At 44.3% G+C, this 21,337-nt stretch overlaps 1 protein-coding gene across 2 annotated transcripts in view; it reads right to left on the bottom strand.

Annotated features, from left to right (window-relative positions):
- The window catches only part of alkbh1 (alkB homolog 1, histone H2A dioxygenase), a 75,019-nt gene that overhangs the window by 45,030 nt on the left and 8,652 nt on the right, over window positions 1-21,337 (bottom strand). For both annotated transcript variants that reach the window (XM_034159649.1, XM_034159648.1), the window contains exon 3: window positions 15,066-15,228. In XM_034159649.1, the coding sequence (XP_034015540.1) occupies window positions 15,066-15,228 (163 nt within the window). The remainder of the gene's footprint in view (window positions 1-15,065; window positions 15,229-21,337) is intronic.

The following is a 21,337-nucleotide window of genomic DNA, read 5'->3' on the forward strand; positions in this document are numbered from 1 at the left end:
TAGCATGCGCTGTAGGGGTTAATTTAGGGGAGTATACTGACAAATAGATACAAGGTAATACAAGGTTATTTAAAGAGTTTAACAGAGACTGAAGTGAAATAAGTGAGAAAAAAGAGTTTAACAAGAGAATACGTGCAGAGAAAGCACAAGATAAGCGCCTGAGGGGGCGCAGTAGAAATACCGTACATGATAAAGAGATTAAAAAGGAAAGTGCAAAGTGGCACCGCTGACAGTAAGTAAAAGAGCTCAATAAAGGACGTCATTTTTTAAGAAAAGAGAAAAACTATAAAAAAAAAATGAATGAAGAGTTAGTGCAGAATACATGAGAATTAATGAAGCAGAAAATAGTGCAGTAAGGCACCAGATACACGCTTGTGGGGCGTGGGAGAAGAATAAGTAATTAAGTACACAGTTAATATGAGTTTTTTATAAGAAAAGAAAAAGAGAATATTTTCAGTGCAAAGGCACATTAAGCTCATGAGGAGCTCAGTAAGTGAAGAAAAAAGGTAGAAGAAAGTGCAGAAAGGCACAGGATACGCACGCGAGGCGCGGTAAGGCGTAGAAATAAATGAAATATTGTACGCTCAGAAAGGAGCTTGTGAAAATAATATAGTAAGCACAGGATACGCACGCGAGGCGCGGTAAGGCGTAGAAGTAAATGAAATATTGTATGCTCAGAAAGGAGCTGGTGAAAAATAATATATTAAGCACAGGATACGCACGCGAGGCGCGGTAAGGCGTAGAAGTAAATGAAATATTGTACGCTCAAAGAGGGCTTGAAAAAAGTAATATATGAAGTTGCTGACAGCGCCGGAGAAGCTGTCTAACGTGAAGAAGAGATACATGCTTAAACAGAACACATTGGTGTTAAGTGAATAAAAAGGTTGTTTAAAGCCGCGGAGTGAAAAGTGGCAGAAGTCTAGATAGAGATATATAGAAAGTTGTTTTTAATAATTTTTGTGTATAAAGCTGTTGAAAAATTGTGTGTGGGAGAGTGGAGAGTAAGCGGGGAGGTGCAAGCAAAAAGCTGTGAGGGCTTGCAAGCTGGCTGACATACAAGATTAATGTGAAAGAGTACGAGGGGGAGGTATTTAGACCCAACAGGAGGACTTGGGAGGTGCATGACAGGCAGAGAGGAAAGTGTGAAACAGAGACAGTGAAGAAAAAGACAGGAGAAGAGTGCTATGTAAATACAGAGAAAGTAGATATTATTTCAAAGAGAGAAAACTAATAAACAAACATAGCAGAAAAAGACGAGAAGCAGAAAGTTAAAAAAAAAAAATTAGAAGGAAAATAGAAAGTCGGGAGCAAAGACATTAGGAAGTGTTAGGGTTGTAAGAGGATTAAATAAATAAAATTGGTTATAAATCAAAAGAGATAAAGCTTAGATTATAGTGAAAAAGCTGACAGACTGATCAATGCTTGGGACAGTCATTGATGGGAGACTTAAGTGATGATGAAATAATACTCCCAGAACATTACTTGACTGACGGAGACATCGAAACCCAGGGAATCAGGACACATTTTTGGCTGGAAAGGACCTATTTTGACAGGGTAGGAGCAGAACATTGGCAGGACGAACAAGAGATCAATCAGAAATTATGGCAGATTACTAAGGTAATCAATCTGAAGCAAAAGAAAGAACAATTCCCTCTAATTAATTGGGAGCTGCTGATAAGACGTCTGTGGCATCAGGGTTTAACCCCGTGGCTGGAGCTGCTTTGTGCTGACCCTAATAAAGAACTTAGCATACCATTAAATCATTTAGTAACACTACCAACCGATCCAGGTGAAGAACTGTTTCCTAGGTTGACTCTGACTGTGGTCCCAAGGAAGGTTCGGTGGGAAACAGGTAAATTTTCATATTTAGTTAAAGGAAAAGAAGACGGGCATAGCAGTTGGAAATTTAATCCTTTTAAGGGTTTAAAATACAAAACAGGTGTTACAGCCAGCAAGTTATTGGTCTGGATCAGGACAGCCCCTGAGGGACTACCAGAACACCATAGAAACACCTCACATAGCGTTTGTCAGGGTTACATGGGTAACTCTCAAGGTCAAGGTCGGGAAAGTACCCCGCTAGACTTAGTACTAAGAAAATATCCAGGAAAACGCACTAAGGCCAACCAATGTATGAGAAAGTGGCACAAAAGGTCACATGGGGGCAGGCAATGGCCTTTGGAGGGATCATTTGATCCGGTGATGTGTGAAGCAGTTGCGGTAGAAATACAGAAAAAAAGAAATTAAAGATCAGCAGAAGAACGTAAATAACAACAAAAAACGCACTGAAGAAAAAGAAGTTTTGGCCTTGTTCAAGCAGGAAGCACAGAGGCTACAGCAGAAAAGAGAAAAAATGACAGAGGAAAGATCCAAAGAGACTAAAGCCAGTGCACCGAGCTGGGAATCAGAGCCACCCCCATATAAACGTCATGATATGGGAAAGACAGCTGGACAATTTGTATTAGGAACTCGTGAAGAGGACCAAGGCATGGATGTGGAGGGCAAATTCACACTGACACTAAAAGCTCGAGAGCCACAAGGAGACAGGTCCTCAGTCTGTCAAATGGATCATACAAGGTCTCCAAGTGCGAAAGTAAGTGGTCGCACACCACGACCAGCAGGGGGGGCCACAAATAACAGTGACACGGAGGCAGACGAGGATAAAGAGAGAGACCTGAAGGCTCCGCCTGCACATCGAGGTCCACTGAAAACCGTCCCCTCCCACCATAAGTCAGCGGACTGGACCTTTACAGGCTATAGAGGCTCCGAAGAGTGGCACAAGAGCTTCTGTGACACACTGGATCTGGCCAGAAGAGATAATGAAGAACTAGCTGAGCAACTTCGGCTAGCGAAGGAAAGAATACAAAGACATAGGGACGCCGAGGAAAGAAGAATATTACAACAATCGACGCCCAATCAAGGGAATCACATTATAGAGCCACCCACCCGAAAAATTTCTGGTGAGATCATCATTGAGACTGCAAAAGAGGCCCGACTCAGGCAAAGACAACAATGTGTAGCCAAAGACATAGCGGCTTTAGAACAGAATATAACCGACTGGATGGACTGCCTGGAACCAGTCAGTCGCACTCGATCTGGAAGACAGTATGGAGTCCGCACAGAAGAAGAGGAGGACGAAGACCTCATATGCCCATTGGTGGTTAGAAATGGTCATCATGTGTATACCCCATGGAGCTGGACAGACATGGTGGGGCTGGCCAACAGACTGCCAGACATCACCCAAGGAGCTGGGAGATGGATAACTGCCTTAGAAGAAGGCACTGCAGGGGTAACCTTGTCTTTAGGTGACATAAAAGCCTTGCTAATGCATGTCATGGGAAAACATGACACTGAAGAATTAGCAGGAAAGGTTGGACTAACACAAATGATGGGCACAAATCAACATGATGAAGTCCCCTTTAATCGCTATAGAAACTCCATGTGGGAAGGACTGAGAAGAAAGTACCCTGAGGTCTTGGATCCCTCTAAATTGGATGATGAGGAGTGGACACCTGAAGAGTGCCCAAAGAAGTTCCTGCACCGATTCCAGAAAAGAGGGGCGGAGGAAACAGGAAATGCATGGAACCATTCTCCAGCAACTGAAATCCTGTTTAAAATAACTGTAAAAAAGGCTCTACCAGATGAGGTTCAGAAAGCCCTAGATGGGGTTGTGGGACTATCAAAAATGAATTGGGCTTTATACTCTGAGCATATTTGTTACCATCTTGAAATCTACAAGAAAGAAAAACAAAAAGAAGAAGATGCAGCAAAATCCCTGACGAAAAAATTGGTGCAGATGCAGTTGGGAGAGCTAACCAAAGTCGAGAAAGAAAAAACAAAGACCCAGGCACCAATGATGACCCCTGTTCCTTTTGAGTCGGCAAGCACAGGCCCTACGGCAAACACTGCTGCCACCATACAGGCACCTGTGGTAACAGCCACACAGAGCCCCCAAGGAGCAGCAGGGAGCACTGCTGCAGGAGAAGTCTCAGCACCAGTGGAGCATCACTATCACTACCATAGCACTGGCACACCCGGAAATGGACCCACCTACAGTCATGGGTGGAGAGGAGAGTCACGGAACTTTCAAGGTCAAAGAGGAGGGTGGCGAAGAGGATCTCGCCAACCTTCATTTGGAAGCAGATTCCAAAACTCAGCTCCCAGGAACAGTCAAGCGGGACCGCCTATGGGACCAACACCCCCAATAGGGGATCAACCCTCTAATAAGTGTTGGAGCTGTGGACAACCTGGACATCGAATGAGAAATTGTCCGGCCCGACCTTGGGTTGGACCCTCTGCCTATTGGCAATAGGGAGGCCTAGAGAAGACAGAGGGGGAAACGGTGGCATTGGCTATTTCGATGATACCTAAGGAAGAGCCAACCGTCACTGTTAATATACAAAACAGAGATTTCCCTTTCATGGTGGATACAGGGGCAACATACTCTTGCATAGGGAAAATGGGCGCTCATCTCCCCCTCTCTGGGTCTGTAATTAAGACCATCGGCTTCTCTGGGAAAACTCAAATAATACCTTTTACACGCCCACTTCCTGTAAAGATTGCAGGAAAAACAATTGAAGCACCCCTGTTATACTCACAAAATACACCTGTGAATTTGCTGGGAAGAGACATTTTATGTAAGCTACAAACCCAGATAGTGTGTACCCATCAAGGACTGCAAATACACTTTCCTGACGAAGCACTCGCCAACATTATGGTGCTTATGGACATGGAAAATAAGGTCCGACCTGTGCAACCCATGGTATACTGGCTGAAGTTACAACCAGAAAATTCAAATCTTCAACTGGAATGGGAAAAATGGAAGCAGAACAACACTATGAAGCAGTATGCACACCTAGTTTACCTTTACATGTCACCCTGATGTTCGATGCCAAACAAGAACAAACTGACTATGCATGCTGCTGGGATGCATTGATGAATCAACGGCTGTTTCACATAACCACCACAGAAATTTATTTAGGCCCCCAAGGGGCCGCAGCTTCTGTCAAGCTAACTTCAGCTGAACAACAATGGTATCAAGTGCCGAATGCCACGCCTCATGTGACCCTTTTAGTCTCAGAAAAGTACGAATCCCATGACCTAGGTCCAATGGTAAAGACAGCCTCAGAAGTTGAAGAATGGCAAAACATGGAAAGTCCACAAGTACATCTGTCAAAAGACCAGCAGTTTGTACGAATTAATTTAAAAGTAAATGATGAGGCTATAGCTCAAAAAGTGGAGCTCAATCCTAGACCAGAGGGACAGATGGTGTTATCGGCCCAACAAGAGAAATTGTTAGAGCAAATACCACCAGTGGTGTGGTCCAAAAGCAAAACGGATGTAGGACTAGTAAAAACAGCCTTACCAGTAAAAATAAAAGTAAAACCGGGAGCAAAACTGCCTCACCAAAGGCAGTATCCATTAAAACCTCAGGCTATTGAAGGCATAAAACCAGTAATTAAGGGACTAATGGCAGCTGGAGTTCTAATAAAAACTGCAAGCCCATGCAATACTCCTATCTATCCTATCCCTAAAAACAATACCAAAGAGTATCGGCTGGAAGATGATCTGCGTCCTATCAATGCAATAATAGAAATGGATGCACCTATAGTACCTGATCCGCATACTATACTATCAAGCATCCCTGCTGGAGCAAAATGGTACACAGTAATAGATCTGTGTTCAGCCTATTTCAGTGTGCCTGTGCACCCAGACTCACAACATTTGTTTGCATTCACATTTCTGGGACAACAGCTAACGTATACACGGCTACCTCAGGGACTGAACCTGTCCCCAGCCATCTTTAACAAAGTCCTGGCTGAAGATTTACAACACCTTGATATACCCAGTACATTGGTGCAATATATGGATGATCTCCTTATTGCATCAGAGACTCAAGAACAGTGTGAAAAAGATTCATTAATTGTATTGCATGCATTGGCAGATGGAGGTCATAAAGTAAGTAAGGACAAATTGCAGTTCTGCAAACAACAAGTAGAATACTTGGGAAGACAGTTGTGTGGAACCACGCGATGTATAGCCCCAAGCCAAGTGGAGGCTATAATCAAGGCTCCCAAACCCCAAACAGTGGGACAGATGCTTTCATTCCTTGGGATGGCAGGGTACAGTCGGCCGTGGATTTGTGATTATGCTATAAAAACTGCACCTTTGCGTGCCATGATTAGAGCAGTGGGGCAAACAAGCAATGCAGCTCTCCTCGTCTGGACAGATCAGGCAACGGGAGCTTTTGAGGCCCTAAAAACAGACATGCAATCTGCTCCCGCGTTAGGTAACCCAGATTATGGGAAACCTTTCCATTTGTATGTTACTGAAAAAACTGGATATGCTTGTGCTGTACTAATGCAGGAAACAAATGAAGGAAAACAACCATTGGCCTATTATAGTACAAAGCTTGACAACATTGAAACAGGATTGCCACCATGCTATCAGGGTCTAGCAGCAGCTGCCTTTGCATTTCAAAAAGCATCATCCATAATCATGGGACATGCAGTAACGTTGTACACGTCGCATCAGTTACATGCCCTGCTAACCAGTCAACGTTTTGTCTTAACACAAGCTAGACGCACTGGATACGAAGTTGTGTTGTCCGCTCCAGAAATAACAATACAACGTTGTCACACGGTGAATCCCGCCACCAAATTGACCACACCGTTAGATGGTACTCCACATAACTGTGTGGCAGAGACAAAGAAATTTTTGAGAGCCAGAGTACATTTGTATAATCACGCCATAGATGCAGATCTAACCCTGTTCGTGGATGGCTCATGCTTTCGGGATGCCGCGGGATTGCATGCGGGTATGGGGATTGTTAAACTAAACACGGATGGCGAGACCTTTGAATTACTGGAGTCCCAAGGAATTGATCAGCCTTGTTCAGCCCAACTGGCAGAAATCAAAGCCTTAACTATGGCTTGCCAGATAGCTAAAGATCAACGTGTTAATATCTACACAGACTCAGCCTACGCTTATGGCGTATGTCATGTACATGCAAACATTTGGAAACAAAGGGGATTCCTGAGAGCAGATGGCACCCCTGTCACTCATGGAGAAGCGATTTCCCAACTGTTACAAGCTCTCCAATTACCGTCTGAGGTAGCCATCATTAAATGTGCAGGTCATCAAAAGAATAATAACATCATAGCTCAAGGTAACAATCTAGCAGATGACGCAGCTCGCAAAGGAGCACAAGGAGAAAATATGTTTCCCCTGCTAACCATCCAAGATTGTGCCCCACTGGTTTCACTTGACGCACTGATAGTGGCTCAAAGTAGGGCCAGTGGAGAAGAAAAACGAATGTGGGTTAAACGAGGCGCTATTGAGACACGCAGTCAGGGGCCAGCGGACAAGCTGTGGCGCAGTAGTCATGGACATTTTGTGTTACCCACCAATTTATTACGACATGCAATCATTTGGGCCCACGGACCTGATCATTGTTCGCGAGTCCAAATTATGAACAAACTAAAAGCTGTCTGGTGGTCACCATATATGGCAGCAACAGTGGACCGTTTGTTGAATGAGTGTGAGGTATGTGCACAGTACAATGTCCGGAAATCATTCACAGCCCCTTTAGCCCACATTCCGGTCCCTGATGGGCCATTCAGACATCTTATGATGGATTTCATAGACATGGGAGCTGAAAATCGAGTTAAACGAATGAGATATGTTTTGGTAGTGATATGCAGATTCAGCCGATGGATTGAGGCAGTAGCCTCTGCAAATCAAGACCATAAAACGGTAGCCAAATTCTTGTGCCGAGACGTCTTTCCAAGATTTGGCATTCCAGATACTATCTCATCTGACAACGGTAGGGCTTTTGTAGCCAAGGTTACACAAGAAACATTCAAACAATTGGGTATCAAACAGAAGTTTGGGTGTGTTTATCACCCTCAATCAAATGGGGCGGTGGAACGGGCTAATGGCATTTTAAAGAACAAACTAGCAAAAATCATAGCAGACAGTAATGGCAAACTAACCTGGCTGGATGCGTTGCCGCTTGCTTTATTGTCAATGCGCTCACAAACTAACCGACTAACCCATTTGACACCATTTGAAGCTCTTACAGGTCGGCCGATGCCTATTCCATACCTGAGAGGACCCTACGAAGGACCATCGCTGGAGCAGCTACAAGACGAATGGCATACTTATCTGAGACAGTTAACCCAAATACACAAAACTATCTTTTTGCAGGTCAAAGGTGCTACAGAAGACAGAGAAGCAGAGATTCCACTTGAAAATCAGAGCATCCAGCCTGGTGATCTGGTTTACGTCAAGGTGTTCAAAAAGAAGTGGGACAGGCCCCGCCGAGAAGGTCCTTTTAAAGTTATTCTTGCCTCACGTACAGCAGTCAAAGTAGACGGTAAGGACACTTGGTTTCATTTAAACCACTGCTGTAGGGTTGGTGGCCCAGCGCCCCTGCGGCCTCGGCAAGCTCGTCTTGGCAGAGCCGCCGGGCCAAGGGGGGAAGCAGGAGAAGCCAGAGACCCTACAGCAGCACCGAGGGACGGCCACGCCTCCCTGCAGCCAGAAGAAGCACCGAGGGAAGGCCACGCCTCCCTGCAGCCAGGCGAACACTGGCCAAGGCGCTCACAGAGACTGATTGAACAAAGACGACGCACAGCTTCAGAGAGTAGTGGATCCCTGCCAGATAGAGCAGCGACAGACTCAGATGCAGACTCAGAAACAACTGGAGACGCAGGCCAACAGACAGACAGAAATACAGACCGACAGATAGACAGGCCACAGGAGACATCAGACTCGGACAGCAACTCAGTAGATTTACCGACAGAAGAACCGCAGGAAGTACAACCCAGACAAAGCACAGATACACCACACATCCCTAGTGACAGCTCATCTAGTGACGGCTCACTTAGTAGCACATCTAGTAGCACATCTCAACAGTCATCAGAGCAATGATTAAGGAATTATTCAAGGGATTGACAATACTACTGGTGGTCAGTATGGGAGAAAATAGACATCCAAAACATACAACGGACTGTGCCGTGGCCATGGCCGCAATAGCAGCTAAACAAGGCATTCTAAACACAGGAAAAACATATAATTTGGTATACATTAAATCAAAAGCCTACAAGAACATAGGAATACAGGGAAAGCTGGGGGATTACATATTAGGCGAAGCCATTAGCATCAAATGTGAAGAGGAGGGAACACTCAACATAGAGGTAATTTGTGATAAAAGAGGATGCAGGGAAACCAAGCAAGACGTAACTGTTACAGTACATGAAGCCACAAAATGGGTAAAAATCAAACCAAGGAAAAAGAGGACAATTAGAAGCCTAGAAACAAGCAGTCACTTAGGGAGATGGGATCCCAGTACAGACCTAGCCCGCACACAAGGGTTGAAGACCAATTTATTTTACCAATGGTTGAAATTTTCGGCTAGGCAGATCAGTGAAAAGCCTTGCATAGCCTGTCACCGGAAAGGTGTGATACCTCAGGCTAAACCCCTACCTGATATCAACAACTGTTATAGGAGTCCCCAACATAACTCAGACCAAGCAGAATGCTATACACAATGTGTTATGAAAATGGCAGTAGGTGATGAAAAATATGCTGCCGACAGTAAACTTTGTCCAGTGCCCCTAAGTACAGAAGGAACCGTTCCACCTATGATTAAAATAGAGAAAGGGATGATACACCCATTCTGTATAGCTAAAGGCTTAGTAGCACAATACATAAGCGATTGGCAGGTAGGGACGACCCAGCCAAAACACCACATACAGTGTATGCAAAAGCAGCAAGAATACAAACCGGCCAAAACAGCATGGAACATTACCGTCTGTCACACCCTGCCAGCAGCAGGCATACAGTGTGAACAAATAGTACCGGCCACAGGGGGGTCTGTAATTGGACTGAATCTCACCCATGCTTCATGGGTATCTACTCCAAATTTAGCTAAGGGAACGGTACCCTTAGCTGACATCTTTTGGATATGCGGACAAAAAAGGAAACTCCTGTCATCGCTGTCCCCGAATTGGAAAGGCCTTTGTGCTCCTGTGATGCTCACAGGAGCAATAACAGTAATTGAAATGCCAAATTCAATACAACCCATGCCACAGAAACTTCGTAAGAAAAGAGGAATAATGACATTTAAAACAGACTACAACATCACAGTAAGAAACGGGATACCAGAAGGGATACCCCGACAGTTAGAAGCCATAGACAGTAGCAGAGTTAAAGCAGATGAAGATGCGGATAAATGGGGATGGGCATTGGCTCTGTTTGGGGTTACTCCAAAAATCTGTTCTAGGTTCCAGGAGGTGCAGTGGATTAATTACTTGTGGTATAATCAGCAAAGATACCTGAACTGGACATTGGCAGCAGTAGGAGCCTTAACCGAACAACTGCACGCCACCTCGCTAATGACAATGCAAAATAGATTAGCTATCGAGATGATGATGGCTGATGAACAAGGAGTTTGTATTATGATCAAAGCCACCGAATGTTGCACAGCTATTCCCATGCGTACAGGGGAAGACGGAAATTTGACAGAGCTCTTAATCACACTTGAAGAGATGCAACAGGAACTGTTAAGTAACTCCATAGGAGGGAGAAATGAAACTGACGATTCTGGATACATTGTAGGGAATGGAATGAATATTGGCCCACTGTTTTCACTGTTTGGGACTCTAAGGAGAGGGTGGATATCATGGAAAGACTGGTTATACCAGATAGGTGTAATCATGGCACTAACAGGGGTGGCGGTCTTGCTGGTAATATGTTGTGGTATTCCCTTGATAAAATTTCTGGTCAATAAATTGCTTTCATCCACAGTAGGGCAGCTCCCACTGTTAGCCATCCGAGCCCTAGAAGAAAGCACAAACGAAACAGACAGAGAGCCAGAATATATGGAAATGGATGAAATACCAATTATCCTCCCCGACAGCCCCCAGCTCCCTAATATTGTGGCGTACACCCCAGATAGGGAGGACTGGGATGGACCGTGCTTGGTGATATTGTAGACGAGGAAGAAGACATGCACGCACATTTACATACACACACATGCACCCACAAAAATGAGGGATAGGATAGACAATATCTGAAAGAATGACATGGAGCTGTAATAATGAACGTATATGTATATTACTAGGACACAGGAGTATGGCTGAGAGACCAGACTCCCCTGATCAGGGACCTATGCCTGATCTGCCTCTATCAAGTCTGATTGGACTCTCAGAACTGTTTGGAGAAGAGGATATGCAGGAGGGATGGTCGAGACATGATTGGTCGCCACAGCCGCCTTCCATCCAGCAGCTAAACCAGTTGGCAACAGAAGGATCTTCATCGTTCCAGCACCTGGCGATGACGGCTTCACAGAATCTGCCTGCAGCAAGAGTCGGCCCGAGGACTCCACCATCACCTGAAGGACCCTTTGGACTCAGGAACACACCCCTTCCGCAGATGCCATGGAGACAGTCACATGTGCCAGTGGCAACGATACCCTCCAGGGGAGGCAGCCAAGGTCGGCCATATGCAGCAACTGCCCGAGTGCATCCTAGACCCAATTCACTGCTAGGACCTGTCCCCAGCTTTCCACCCCCAAGGCAGGAGAGATATTCTGATCAGCCCAGTGCCTCTGGAGGAGGATCAGCAGGGGTAGACCTTAGCCGAACTCACCCACCAGGACAGAGGGGAGCTTTGTACAGGCTGCTAAATGCCCAGAGTGTCCCACCCACTTGCCTGTGCGACATCAACAATACTCCCCCCACACACGAAATGCCTTCCCCCTTGTACTTCCTGTCCCCTGGACTGCACAACCTTAATCTGGTCATGGTCACCCCACAGGACATGGCAATCTTGGTTCGAGAGCTTCGTCTTCCACAAGAGTCTGTTCCAAAAACCTTGGAGCAGCTCCTGCCCCTCACAAATCACATTCCCCATGAGCTATTTGAGGAAATCATGCCACAACTAAGTCAGACAGCTGCATACCTGTTCAGGATACACCGTGACAATGCCAACATCTCTTGTGCTCAGGAGGGCCTCCATACTCAACTGTGTGGTCTTCAGTCTAGTATGGACATGCTAGCCTGCATGATGGAGCATATGGAAAGGGAACAGCTAGGGCTGGCCACCACCACCCTGAATGTGGGCAAGAATTCTCTGGGGGCCCTGTACAACCTGGCCAAGCAGCACAAGGAGCTGGAAAGATCCATCAGAGAACTGCACGACTGTCTGAAAGCCAGAATTCCTGATCCTTCCCCCACTACCCCTGAAAGGCCAACCTCCCCATGTTCCCCAACTTCTCCCAAAACTTCAGATGCTGAGTAAATGCTGAGGAGCGCGGACTGACGTAATGGCACTGAACACGGACTATGATCTTGGTTCTTGAGTTTGAATTGCGGACTGGTTTCAGAAATCTGAGTGTAAATAAAACAAAGAAGGATATATGTTAGTAACGAAGGTTGGGTAAATGTCTGTCCTTACCATCATCTGCGTAACACAGATAAAGCTAAATGCATACACATAGATATCACATTGCAAAGTTATAAAAAGGGGACCCTTACACGGCGTGTTTGTAGATTTAGTAGTAAAGATGCACCATAGGGACCCCTTTTTTCTTAAATTATAGCATGCCTCAAGAGACATGCATTGCCTAAATTTGGTGTCTGGCCAAAACGGGCATTAGAAAACAAGCTGAAAAAGAAGAAAAACAAAGTGGAGAATGTTGAGAAATGGCCTATAATGAAAACCATTATACGATTGACTAAGGCAAATGACTTAAGGACGGACATGAAGGGAAACCATTTATTGTGTTTATCATTTAACTAGACATAGCTGCGCTAACCTTAGAATAGTTACTTGATTGGTTGACTAAATAGTGGTAACGTAGGGGTTATTTGATGCATTTAAATAATAAATGTGTGACGCTTTAACAAAATAATATGTAGAACCAAGTATAATGGGTTGGAGCCTCTGGTTGAGTGAGTCAATAGATGCCAGAAGATGATTGGTTGCACTGATGTCAATGTGAAGCCTTTACTTTGCCATGATTAAGAGGTTGATGTAACTTGTTTTATGTGGCCATTTTAAGTGCCTTGAATTACACCAAAACTCAATGTTTGAATGTCACCTTGTGTTGATATAATCCAGCTAATTGCTCACCTTGTGCCTTAGTATGTAGGTTCACCTGCACTTCAATATATTTACCGTGTGACGTATCACTGATATTCATATCCGCACCAGAGTTATCAGTAAGTCGAGTGCTGTGTTTTTCTTTTTTATTGCAATGCACAAATGAGGATGTCTTGTCAGTAAACAACCCAAGAGTATAGTTGATGTAATGGGACTCTTTCGAGTCCCAGAGGAGGGACTGTAGAAGAATTTTTAGGTCCATATTTGAACTGTGATGAACTATCAAGTGTCCTGATCTGAACTGTATGTCCTCTGGTTGAACTAGCAGGTGTTCAACCCCAAAAAAGGGCTCTATTAGTCATTTAGTCTGTCAGGGGCTTTCCAAGGCCTTTTAGGTGCTTTCCCGCAGGCCACGTGCAGGGGCCTCAGGCCAGCTGCACGTGTGGCTGAGGCCACGTGCGGAGGGGGCCTCAGGCCAGCTGCACCTGTGGCTGAAGGTCTTTTAAAAAAATCAGTTGTAAATCCTTCATGTTTTAATGGGAGCATTTGTCACATTGAAATAATGGCCTAACACCTGCTTAGGGTTCACTAGAGGACGCTTCCAATAGAAAACCATGTCTTGGGAATGAAATAAATAAAAAAGTCGAAGGAGGAGCGATGCCCGCGGGTCTCCAATAAATAGACGAGCGCGGTTGTCATATTCAGTCTCTCTAGAGGACTCAGTTTGTCTAAGCTTTGTGTCGAAGGCTTAAATAAACTTAAAAACTCTGTGCATTTTATCTTGCTTAAGGCTGAATTATTCTAAAGTGTTGTGTCATTTTCTAGCATATCACTTGCAATTAGTTTGTGTTATCTAAAAGACGACATCCTGAGAAGACTAAAGACGAGCCGCGACAATGTCTTCAAACGCGAACCTTTATTCTAATATGGGGGAGGGGGGTGCGTCAGAATTTGCTTGTCTGGTCACGCCCGTGTAAACTGTCTGTAAACACGAGAAAAACACAAAATAACAAGGAACGTGAAGAACTCAATTTTTTTTGTTGTTTTTTAGTAAATCGTGACAGACTGTAACGTCAGACACACTGCTCACTGGAAACAGGCTTGGTGTGTATTTGAATCTGTGTTAAATTAGCTTGTATGACCCTACAGTCACGTTAGCTACAAGCGACAGTGGCAAAGAGACGACCTGCCACTCATATTCAATCAGAGCGGACCTGTTGATCACTCTGTCGGCAGCTAGGCGGAGCCAAAACAGACAGAGTCTATTTTACCCAAAAGTCACAACAGCTACAAATGAGAAGGACCGGCAGTTGCCGTTTGTTTCTCGATGGGTGTGGCCAGCTCGTAGTTAGCTCGTGGTTACCTGGTTTTAATGTACTGTGTTTAATGACAGATGTCTTATAGTAAATCCCTTCAGACATGTTATCTGACAACAAAAACAGCATTATTAGCTTTAGAAGTGTTTATTTCATGCTAACCTTTACAAAATATAAGAATATCAATTAAGAACCAATATCACACATTCATTTGTCCATTTTAAAGTCTTTACAGGGGACACCACAAGCTGAGTGCTTCCTGGAACAATCCACCTTTCCTTTTGTCCAAACTGCATCAAATAACATCCAGTATGTTGTTCAAGACGTGGTTAATTGTCTATTTTGCCTATTTTTGGAATTTCACAGAAATGACATTAAGTAACAGCACATGCTCTGGTGTGCACATGTGACAGACACATGTGCCTTAGGCCCTGGTGTGACTTATAAATGGTTTCTTCCTCTTCAAGAGGCATTTTTTGACAGGGGTGACTTTTACTCCAGATGAATAAATAAATCTAAATAAAGACTGAAAGACAGGGAGAACAATGTGAAGCGCTCGTGTTTACCTCAGACCCCAGAAATCACTAAATCTCTAACACCAACAGCACAGGGAGACGTCCAAGCAGCTGAGAATTAATTTACCTGAGACAATGTGAACTCTGTCCCCAGATGTCCTGGGTATCACTCGGTGACATGTGCAGATCCAGGTTGCACACATTGGGCTTCTGGGGGTAGGTCTTCAGACACTGCCTGACCCAGAAGGCCTGGGAGTGGTGCAGGAAAGGATTGGAGATGAAGATGAATCCTGAGAACAGGATTGTACCGGGTCACACAAAGGTCAACCAGAAAACCACTGAAGCCACACTGTCTTTGTTTTCTCTCTACACCAAAAATGTTTTCTTCAAAAGATATGAAATTTTAACTAGTTTGCTAGAAGGCACATGGGAGACTTGAGCTTAGATTGATGTGTTTTCATGTATGAAAAGCCTCGTCTGTGCTAACATGGAGCTGTGATGAATGGGGAGAAGTTGCACAATGGACAGTGACTCACATCACAGCCACAGATGCCTATAACTCCATCAGAGTTGTGAGAGTGTCTTGGTGGCTTCTCTCACTTGTCTCCTTCTTGTAATTAACATATAGCTGACGAGACAATTTGTTATGAATGAATGAATGATTTATTCAGCACGCACAAACAAAATCTCTCATTTACAAAACAAGTCAAGAGAAAACAAAAATTAAAACATATAGAACAAAAACAATTTACCAATTTAGTGCGGCTGACAGGATGTGGGCAGAAGAAGAGGCTTCTAAAGGCCCACCCCGTACATCAGTTTCTACGCACAAACAAAAAATACACACGAAAAACAAATACCATCAGTAATGTAACGCAGTGAAACAAAGTAATACAACAGACAGACGAACAAAAAGTAGCCACACAGGCAATTCACTTAATTACGCAAACTGTAACAAGTTACTAAATTATTTTATACAGTCTTTTAAAACAAGCCAATGTACTACATACTTTAATACAATCTAAACAATCATTCCACACTCTAACACCCTTTACGGAAACACAATGACCTTTAGCAGTAGTTCAAATCTTTCTTTTATCAAACACCAAAGATCGACAAAAATTATAACTGGACTCTCTCATTTTAAACAGCTCCTGGACATGATGAGGCAAGAGTCCACTTTTAACTTTATACATTATCTGTATTGTAAAATAATCAACCAAGTCATAAAATTTCAAAAACTGAAGATGAACAAACAGTGAATTTGTTGGTTCATAATAAGTTTTTTTTTACTTATCACTCTTATAGCTTTTTTTTGTAACAGAAATATTGGATTAGCATTTGTTTTATATGTACGTATTTCCCCAAACTTCAATGCAGTAAGTCATATAAGGGACAAGAAATGAGTGAACAATACAATGCAATAAAACCAACAGATGTTGGGGGAGAAAGTATTGTACTTTGTACAAGATAGCAATAACATATTTTGGACTCAATATGTTTTATATGAGTTTTCCAAGTAAGCTTGTCATCAACAAAAACTCGTTAGTTTGAGATTCAATTTCAATTTCAATACCATTCAACAATAATTTACTGCTTAAATTTCTAGGCTTATTTCCAAATACAATGCACTTAGCTTTACCAAAATGAAGTGATAATTTATTGGAGTCAAACCAATATTTAAATTTTTCCAGTGCCCTCTCCACCAAGTCCAAGAGCTGTCTCAAATTATCCCTGCTACCAATCACAGCTGTATCATCAGCAAACAAAATACAACTCAAAGACTTAGAAACCAAACCTATATCATTAATATACAACAAAAACAATAATGGCACAAGAACTGATCCCTGGGGCACTCCACATGTAATCCTCAAAAATTCAGATTTTATCCCACCAAGATGAACACAATGATATCTATTACGTAAATAACTAGCTATCCAGTTAAAGGCCAGTCATCTAATACCATACATCTGTAATTTTTTCCAATAATACAGTATGATCAATAGTATCAAATGCTTTCTGTAAGTCAAAAAAAAAAAGTGTATTGCTTCTTCTCTATTGCATTTAGAACTTGTTCCACAAACTCTATTAAAGCCAAAGAAGTTGTTCGATTTTTTTCTGAAACCATACTGCTGTTCGTTAAGTATACGATGTTTTTCTATAAAATCATTCAACCTCTTTACATATATTTTTTCCAGAATTTCAGAAAACTGTTTTAACAAAGAGATGGGCCTATAATTTGAAAAAAACGTGTTTATCACCAGATTTAAACAATGGTATCACCTTAGCAATTTTCATTCTGGAGGGAAATTTCCCAGTCATGAGTGACAGGTTACAAATATATATTTTAAAGATGTGATAATACAGTCAGTGGATTTTTCCCTTAATTTTGTGAACTATATTAAAAATTTCTTTTTCATCCGTTTCTCAAATAAACATTGAATCCTGAATTGTATTAATTCATTTACAGTTGCCCATAGAACACTTTGCCGTAGTTACAATTGAGTTTGATAAATTTTTACCAAGATTTCCAAAATAATCATTAAAATAATCAGCAATAATTTTATTTCCTTTTCCACTTTTATCAGAGTCTATATAAAAGTAAGATGGATAATCTTTAACAACTTTTTTCTTTTTAATGATTTCGCCCAAGAGCTTCCAGGTTCCCCTGATATTAGTTTTCTTTTTCTCAACCAAATCACAGTAATACTGCTTCTTAAACAATCGCATAATGTTTGTTAATTTATTTTTATATGTCTTATATTTCTCTCCGATTGTTCTGTCTGAGTTAGTTTCATTAGTCACTTCCTCCAAACCATCAACATGTCTATTAGACCCCATTCCTACCAGGCTGCTCAAGCAAGCCCTACCATTAGTTAATGCTTCGATCTTAAATATGATCAATCTATCTTTATTAGTTGGCTACGTACCACAGGCTTTTAAGGTGGCAGTAATTAAACCATTACTTAAAAAGCCATCACTTGACCCAGCTATCTTAGCTAATTATAGGCCAATCTCCAACCTTCCTTTTCTCTCAAAAATTCTTGAAAGGGTAGTTGTAAAACAGCTAACTGATCATCTGCAGAGGAATGGTCTATTTGAAGAGTTTCAGTCAGGTTTTAGAATTCATCATAGTACAGAAACAGCATTAGTGAAGGTTACAAATGATCTTCTTATGGCCTCAGACAGTGGACTCATCTCTGTGCTTGTTCTGTTAGACCTCAGTGCTGCTTTTGATACTGTTGACCATAAAATTTTATTACAGAGATTAGAGCATGCCATAGGTATTAAAGGCACTGTGCTGCGGTGGTCTGAATCATATTTATCTAACAGATTACAATTTGTTCATGTAAATGGGGAATCGTCTTCACAGACTAAGGTTAATTATGGAGTTCCACAAGGTTCTGTGCTAGGACCAATTTTATTCACTTTATACATGCTTCCCTTAGGCAGTATTATTAGAAAACATTGCTTAAATTTTCATTGTTATGCAGATGATACCCAGCTTTATCTATCCATGAAGCCACAGGACACACACCAATTAGTTAAACTGCAGGAATGTCTTTCAGACAAAGACATGGATGACCTCTAATTTCCTGCTTTTAAATTCAGATAAAACTGAAGTTATTGTACTTGGCCCCACAAATCTTAGAAACACGGTGTCTAACCAGATCCTTACTCTGGATGGCATTACCCTGACCTCCAGTAATACTGTGAGAAATCTTGGAGTCATTTTTGATCAGGATATGTCCTTCAATGCGCATAATAAGCAAATATGTAGGACTGCTTTTTTGCATTTGCGCAATATCTCTAAAATTAGAAAGGTCTTGTCTCAGAGTGATGCTGAAACGCTAATTCATGCATTTATTTCTTCTAGGCTGGACTATTGTAATTCATTATTATCAGGTTGTCCTAAAAGTTCCCTGAAAAGCCTTCAGTTAATTCAAAATGCTGCAGCTAGAGTACTGACAGGGACTAGAAGGAGAGAGCAAATTTCACCCATATTGGCTTCTCTTCAGGCAGTGCTTCCCGATCACCCACCTCCAGGTCTCACTGTCGCTGCCCACGTGGGCGCTGAAATCCACCAGGAGAACAATGGAGTCCCCAGTCGGAGCGCTATCTAGTACCCCTCCCAGGGAAGGAAGATCAGGTACTCTGCTCTGCTGCTCGGCCCGTAGGCCGAGACAACGGTGAGAGACCTGTCTCCGACCCGATGGCGTAGGGACGTAGGGCGTAGTGAACTCCAACACATGGCGACTAGGCTGGGGAGCAATAAGCAATGCGACCCCTGCTCTCCGCCTCTCCCCGTGGGCAACGCCAGAAAAATGAAGCGTCCAGCCCCTCTCCAGGAGTTAGGTACCAGAGCACAAGCTGTGCGTGGAGGTGAGCCCGACTATCTCTAGTCGGTATCTCTCAACCTCCCGCACAAGCTGGCTCCTTCCCCCCCAAGCAACCCCCCCCCCCGAACCCGAGTGGTGTTCAGTTGTTGGACTTCTGTGCTAGTCACAGTTTGTCCATCACAAACAACATGTTCAAGCACAAGGGTGTCCATAAGTGCACGTGGCACCAGGACACCCTGAGCCGGAGGTCGATGATTGACTTTGTAGTTGTATCATCTGACCTTCGGCCATGTGTCTCGGACACTCGAGTGAAGAGAGGGGCAGAGCTGTCAACCGATCACCACCTGGTGGTGAGTTGGATCCGCTGGAAGGAAGCCAGTCAGACCTGGCAGACCCAAACATATCATGAGGGTCTGCTGGGAACGACTGGCGGAACCCTCTGTCAGCGAGGTCTTCAACTCCCACCTCCGGGAGAGCTTCTCCCAGATCCCGGGGGAGGTTGGAGACATGGAGTCCGAGTGGACCATGTTCTCCACCTCCATTGTTGATGCGGCCGCTCGTAGCTGTGGTCACAAGGTATCTGGTGCCTGTCGTGGCGGCAATCCCCGAACCCAGTGGTGGACACCGGAAGTAAGGGATGCCGTCAAGCTGAAGAAGGAGTCCTACTTATCTTTGTTGGTAGGTGGGACCCCAGAGGCAGCTGACAGGTACCGGCAGGCCAAGCGTGCCGCAGCCCGTGCGGTCACAGAGGCAAAAATCCGGGTCTGGGAGGAGTTCGGGGAGGCCATGGAGGAGGCCTATCGGTCGGCCTCGAAGAGATTCTGGCAAACCGTCCGACGCCTCAGGAGAAGAAAGCAGCTATCCACCCGCACTGTTTATGGTGCGGGTGGGGAGCTGTTGACCCTGACTGGGGATGTTGTCGAGCGGTGGAAGGAGTACTTCGAGGATCTCCTCAATCCCATCGTCACGTATTACGAAGAGGAAGCAGAGACTGGGGACTCAGAGGCGGACTCATCCATTACCCAGGCCGAAGTCACCGAGGTGGTTAGAAAGCTCCTCGGTGGCAAGGCTCCTGGGGTGGATGAAATCCGTCCTGAGTACCTTAAGTCTCTGGATGTTGTGGGACTGTCTTGGCTGACATGCCTCTGCAACATCGCGTGGTGATCGAGGACAGGGCCTCTAGATTGGCAGACCGGGGTAGTGGTCCCTCTGTTTAAGAAGGGAGGGTGTGTTCCAACTATAGGGGGATCACACTCCTCAGCCTCCCCGGTAAGGTCTATTCCAGCGTACTGGAGAGGGGAATTCGACCGATGGTCGAACCTCGGATTCAGGAGGAGCAGTGTGGTTTTCGGCCTGGTCGCGGCACACTGGACCAGCTCTACACGCTCCATTGGGTGGTCGAGGGTTCATGGGAGTTTGCCCAACCAGTCCACATGTGTTTTGTGGATCTGGAGAAGGCGTTTGACCGTGTCCCTCGGGGCACCCTGTAGGGAGGGCTCCGGGAGTATGGGGTCCAGGGTTCTTTGCTAAGGGTTATCCGGTCCCTGTATGACTGCAGCAGGAGCTTGGTTCGCATTGCAGGTAGTACGTCAAACCTGTTTCCAGTGCACGTTGGCCTCCGCCAGGGCTGCCCTTTGTCACCGGTTCTGTTCATTATTTTTATGGACAGAATTTCTAGGCGCAGCCAGGGTGTAGAGGGGGTCTGGTATGGGAACCACAGAATCTCGTCTCTACTGTTTGCTGACGATGTGGTTTTGTTGGCTTCGTCAAATCAGGACCTTCAGCGTGCACTGGGGAGGTTTGCAGCCGAGTGTGACGCGCCCGGGATGAAAATCAGCACCTCCAAATCCGAGGCCATGGTTCTAGACCGGAAAAAGGTGCTTTGCCCTCTTCAGGTCGGTGGAGTGTCCTTGCCTCAAGTGGGGGAGTTTAAATATCTCGGGGTCTTGTTCACAAGTGAGGGACGGATGGAGCGTGAGATCGATAGACGGATCGGTGCAGCATCTTCAGTGATGCGGTCGCTGTATGAGACCGTCGTGGTGAAGAGAGAGCTGAGTAG

This window comes from Thalassophryne amazonica, chromosome 19, assembly GCF_902500255.1.
Source record: "Thalassophryne amazonica chromosome 19, fThaAma1.1, whole genome shotgun sequence".
Classification (NCBI taxonomy): Eukaryota; Metazoa; Chordata; class Actinopteri; order Batrachoidiformes; family Batrachoididae; genus Thalassophryne; species Thalassophryne amazonica.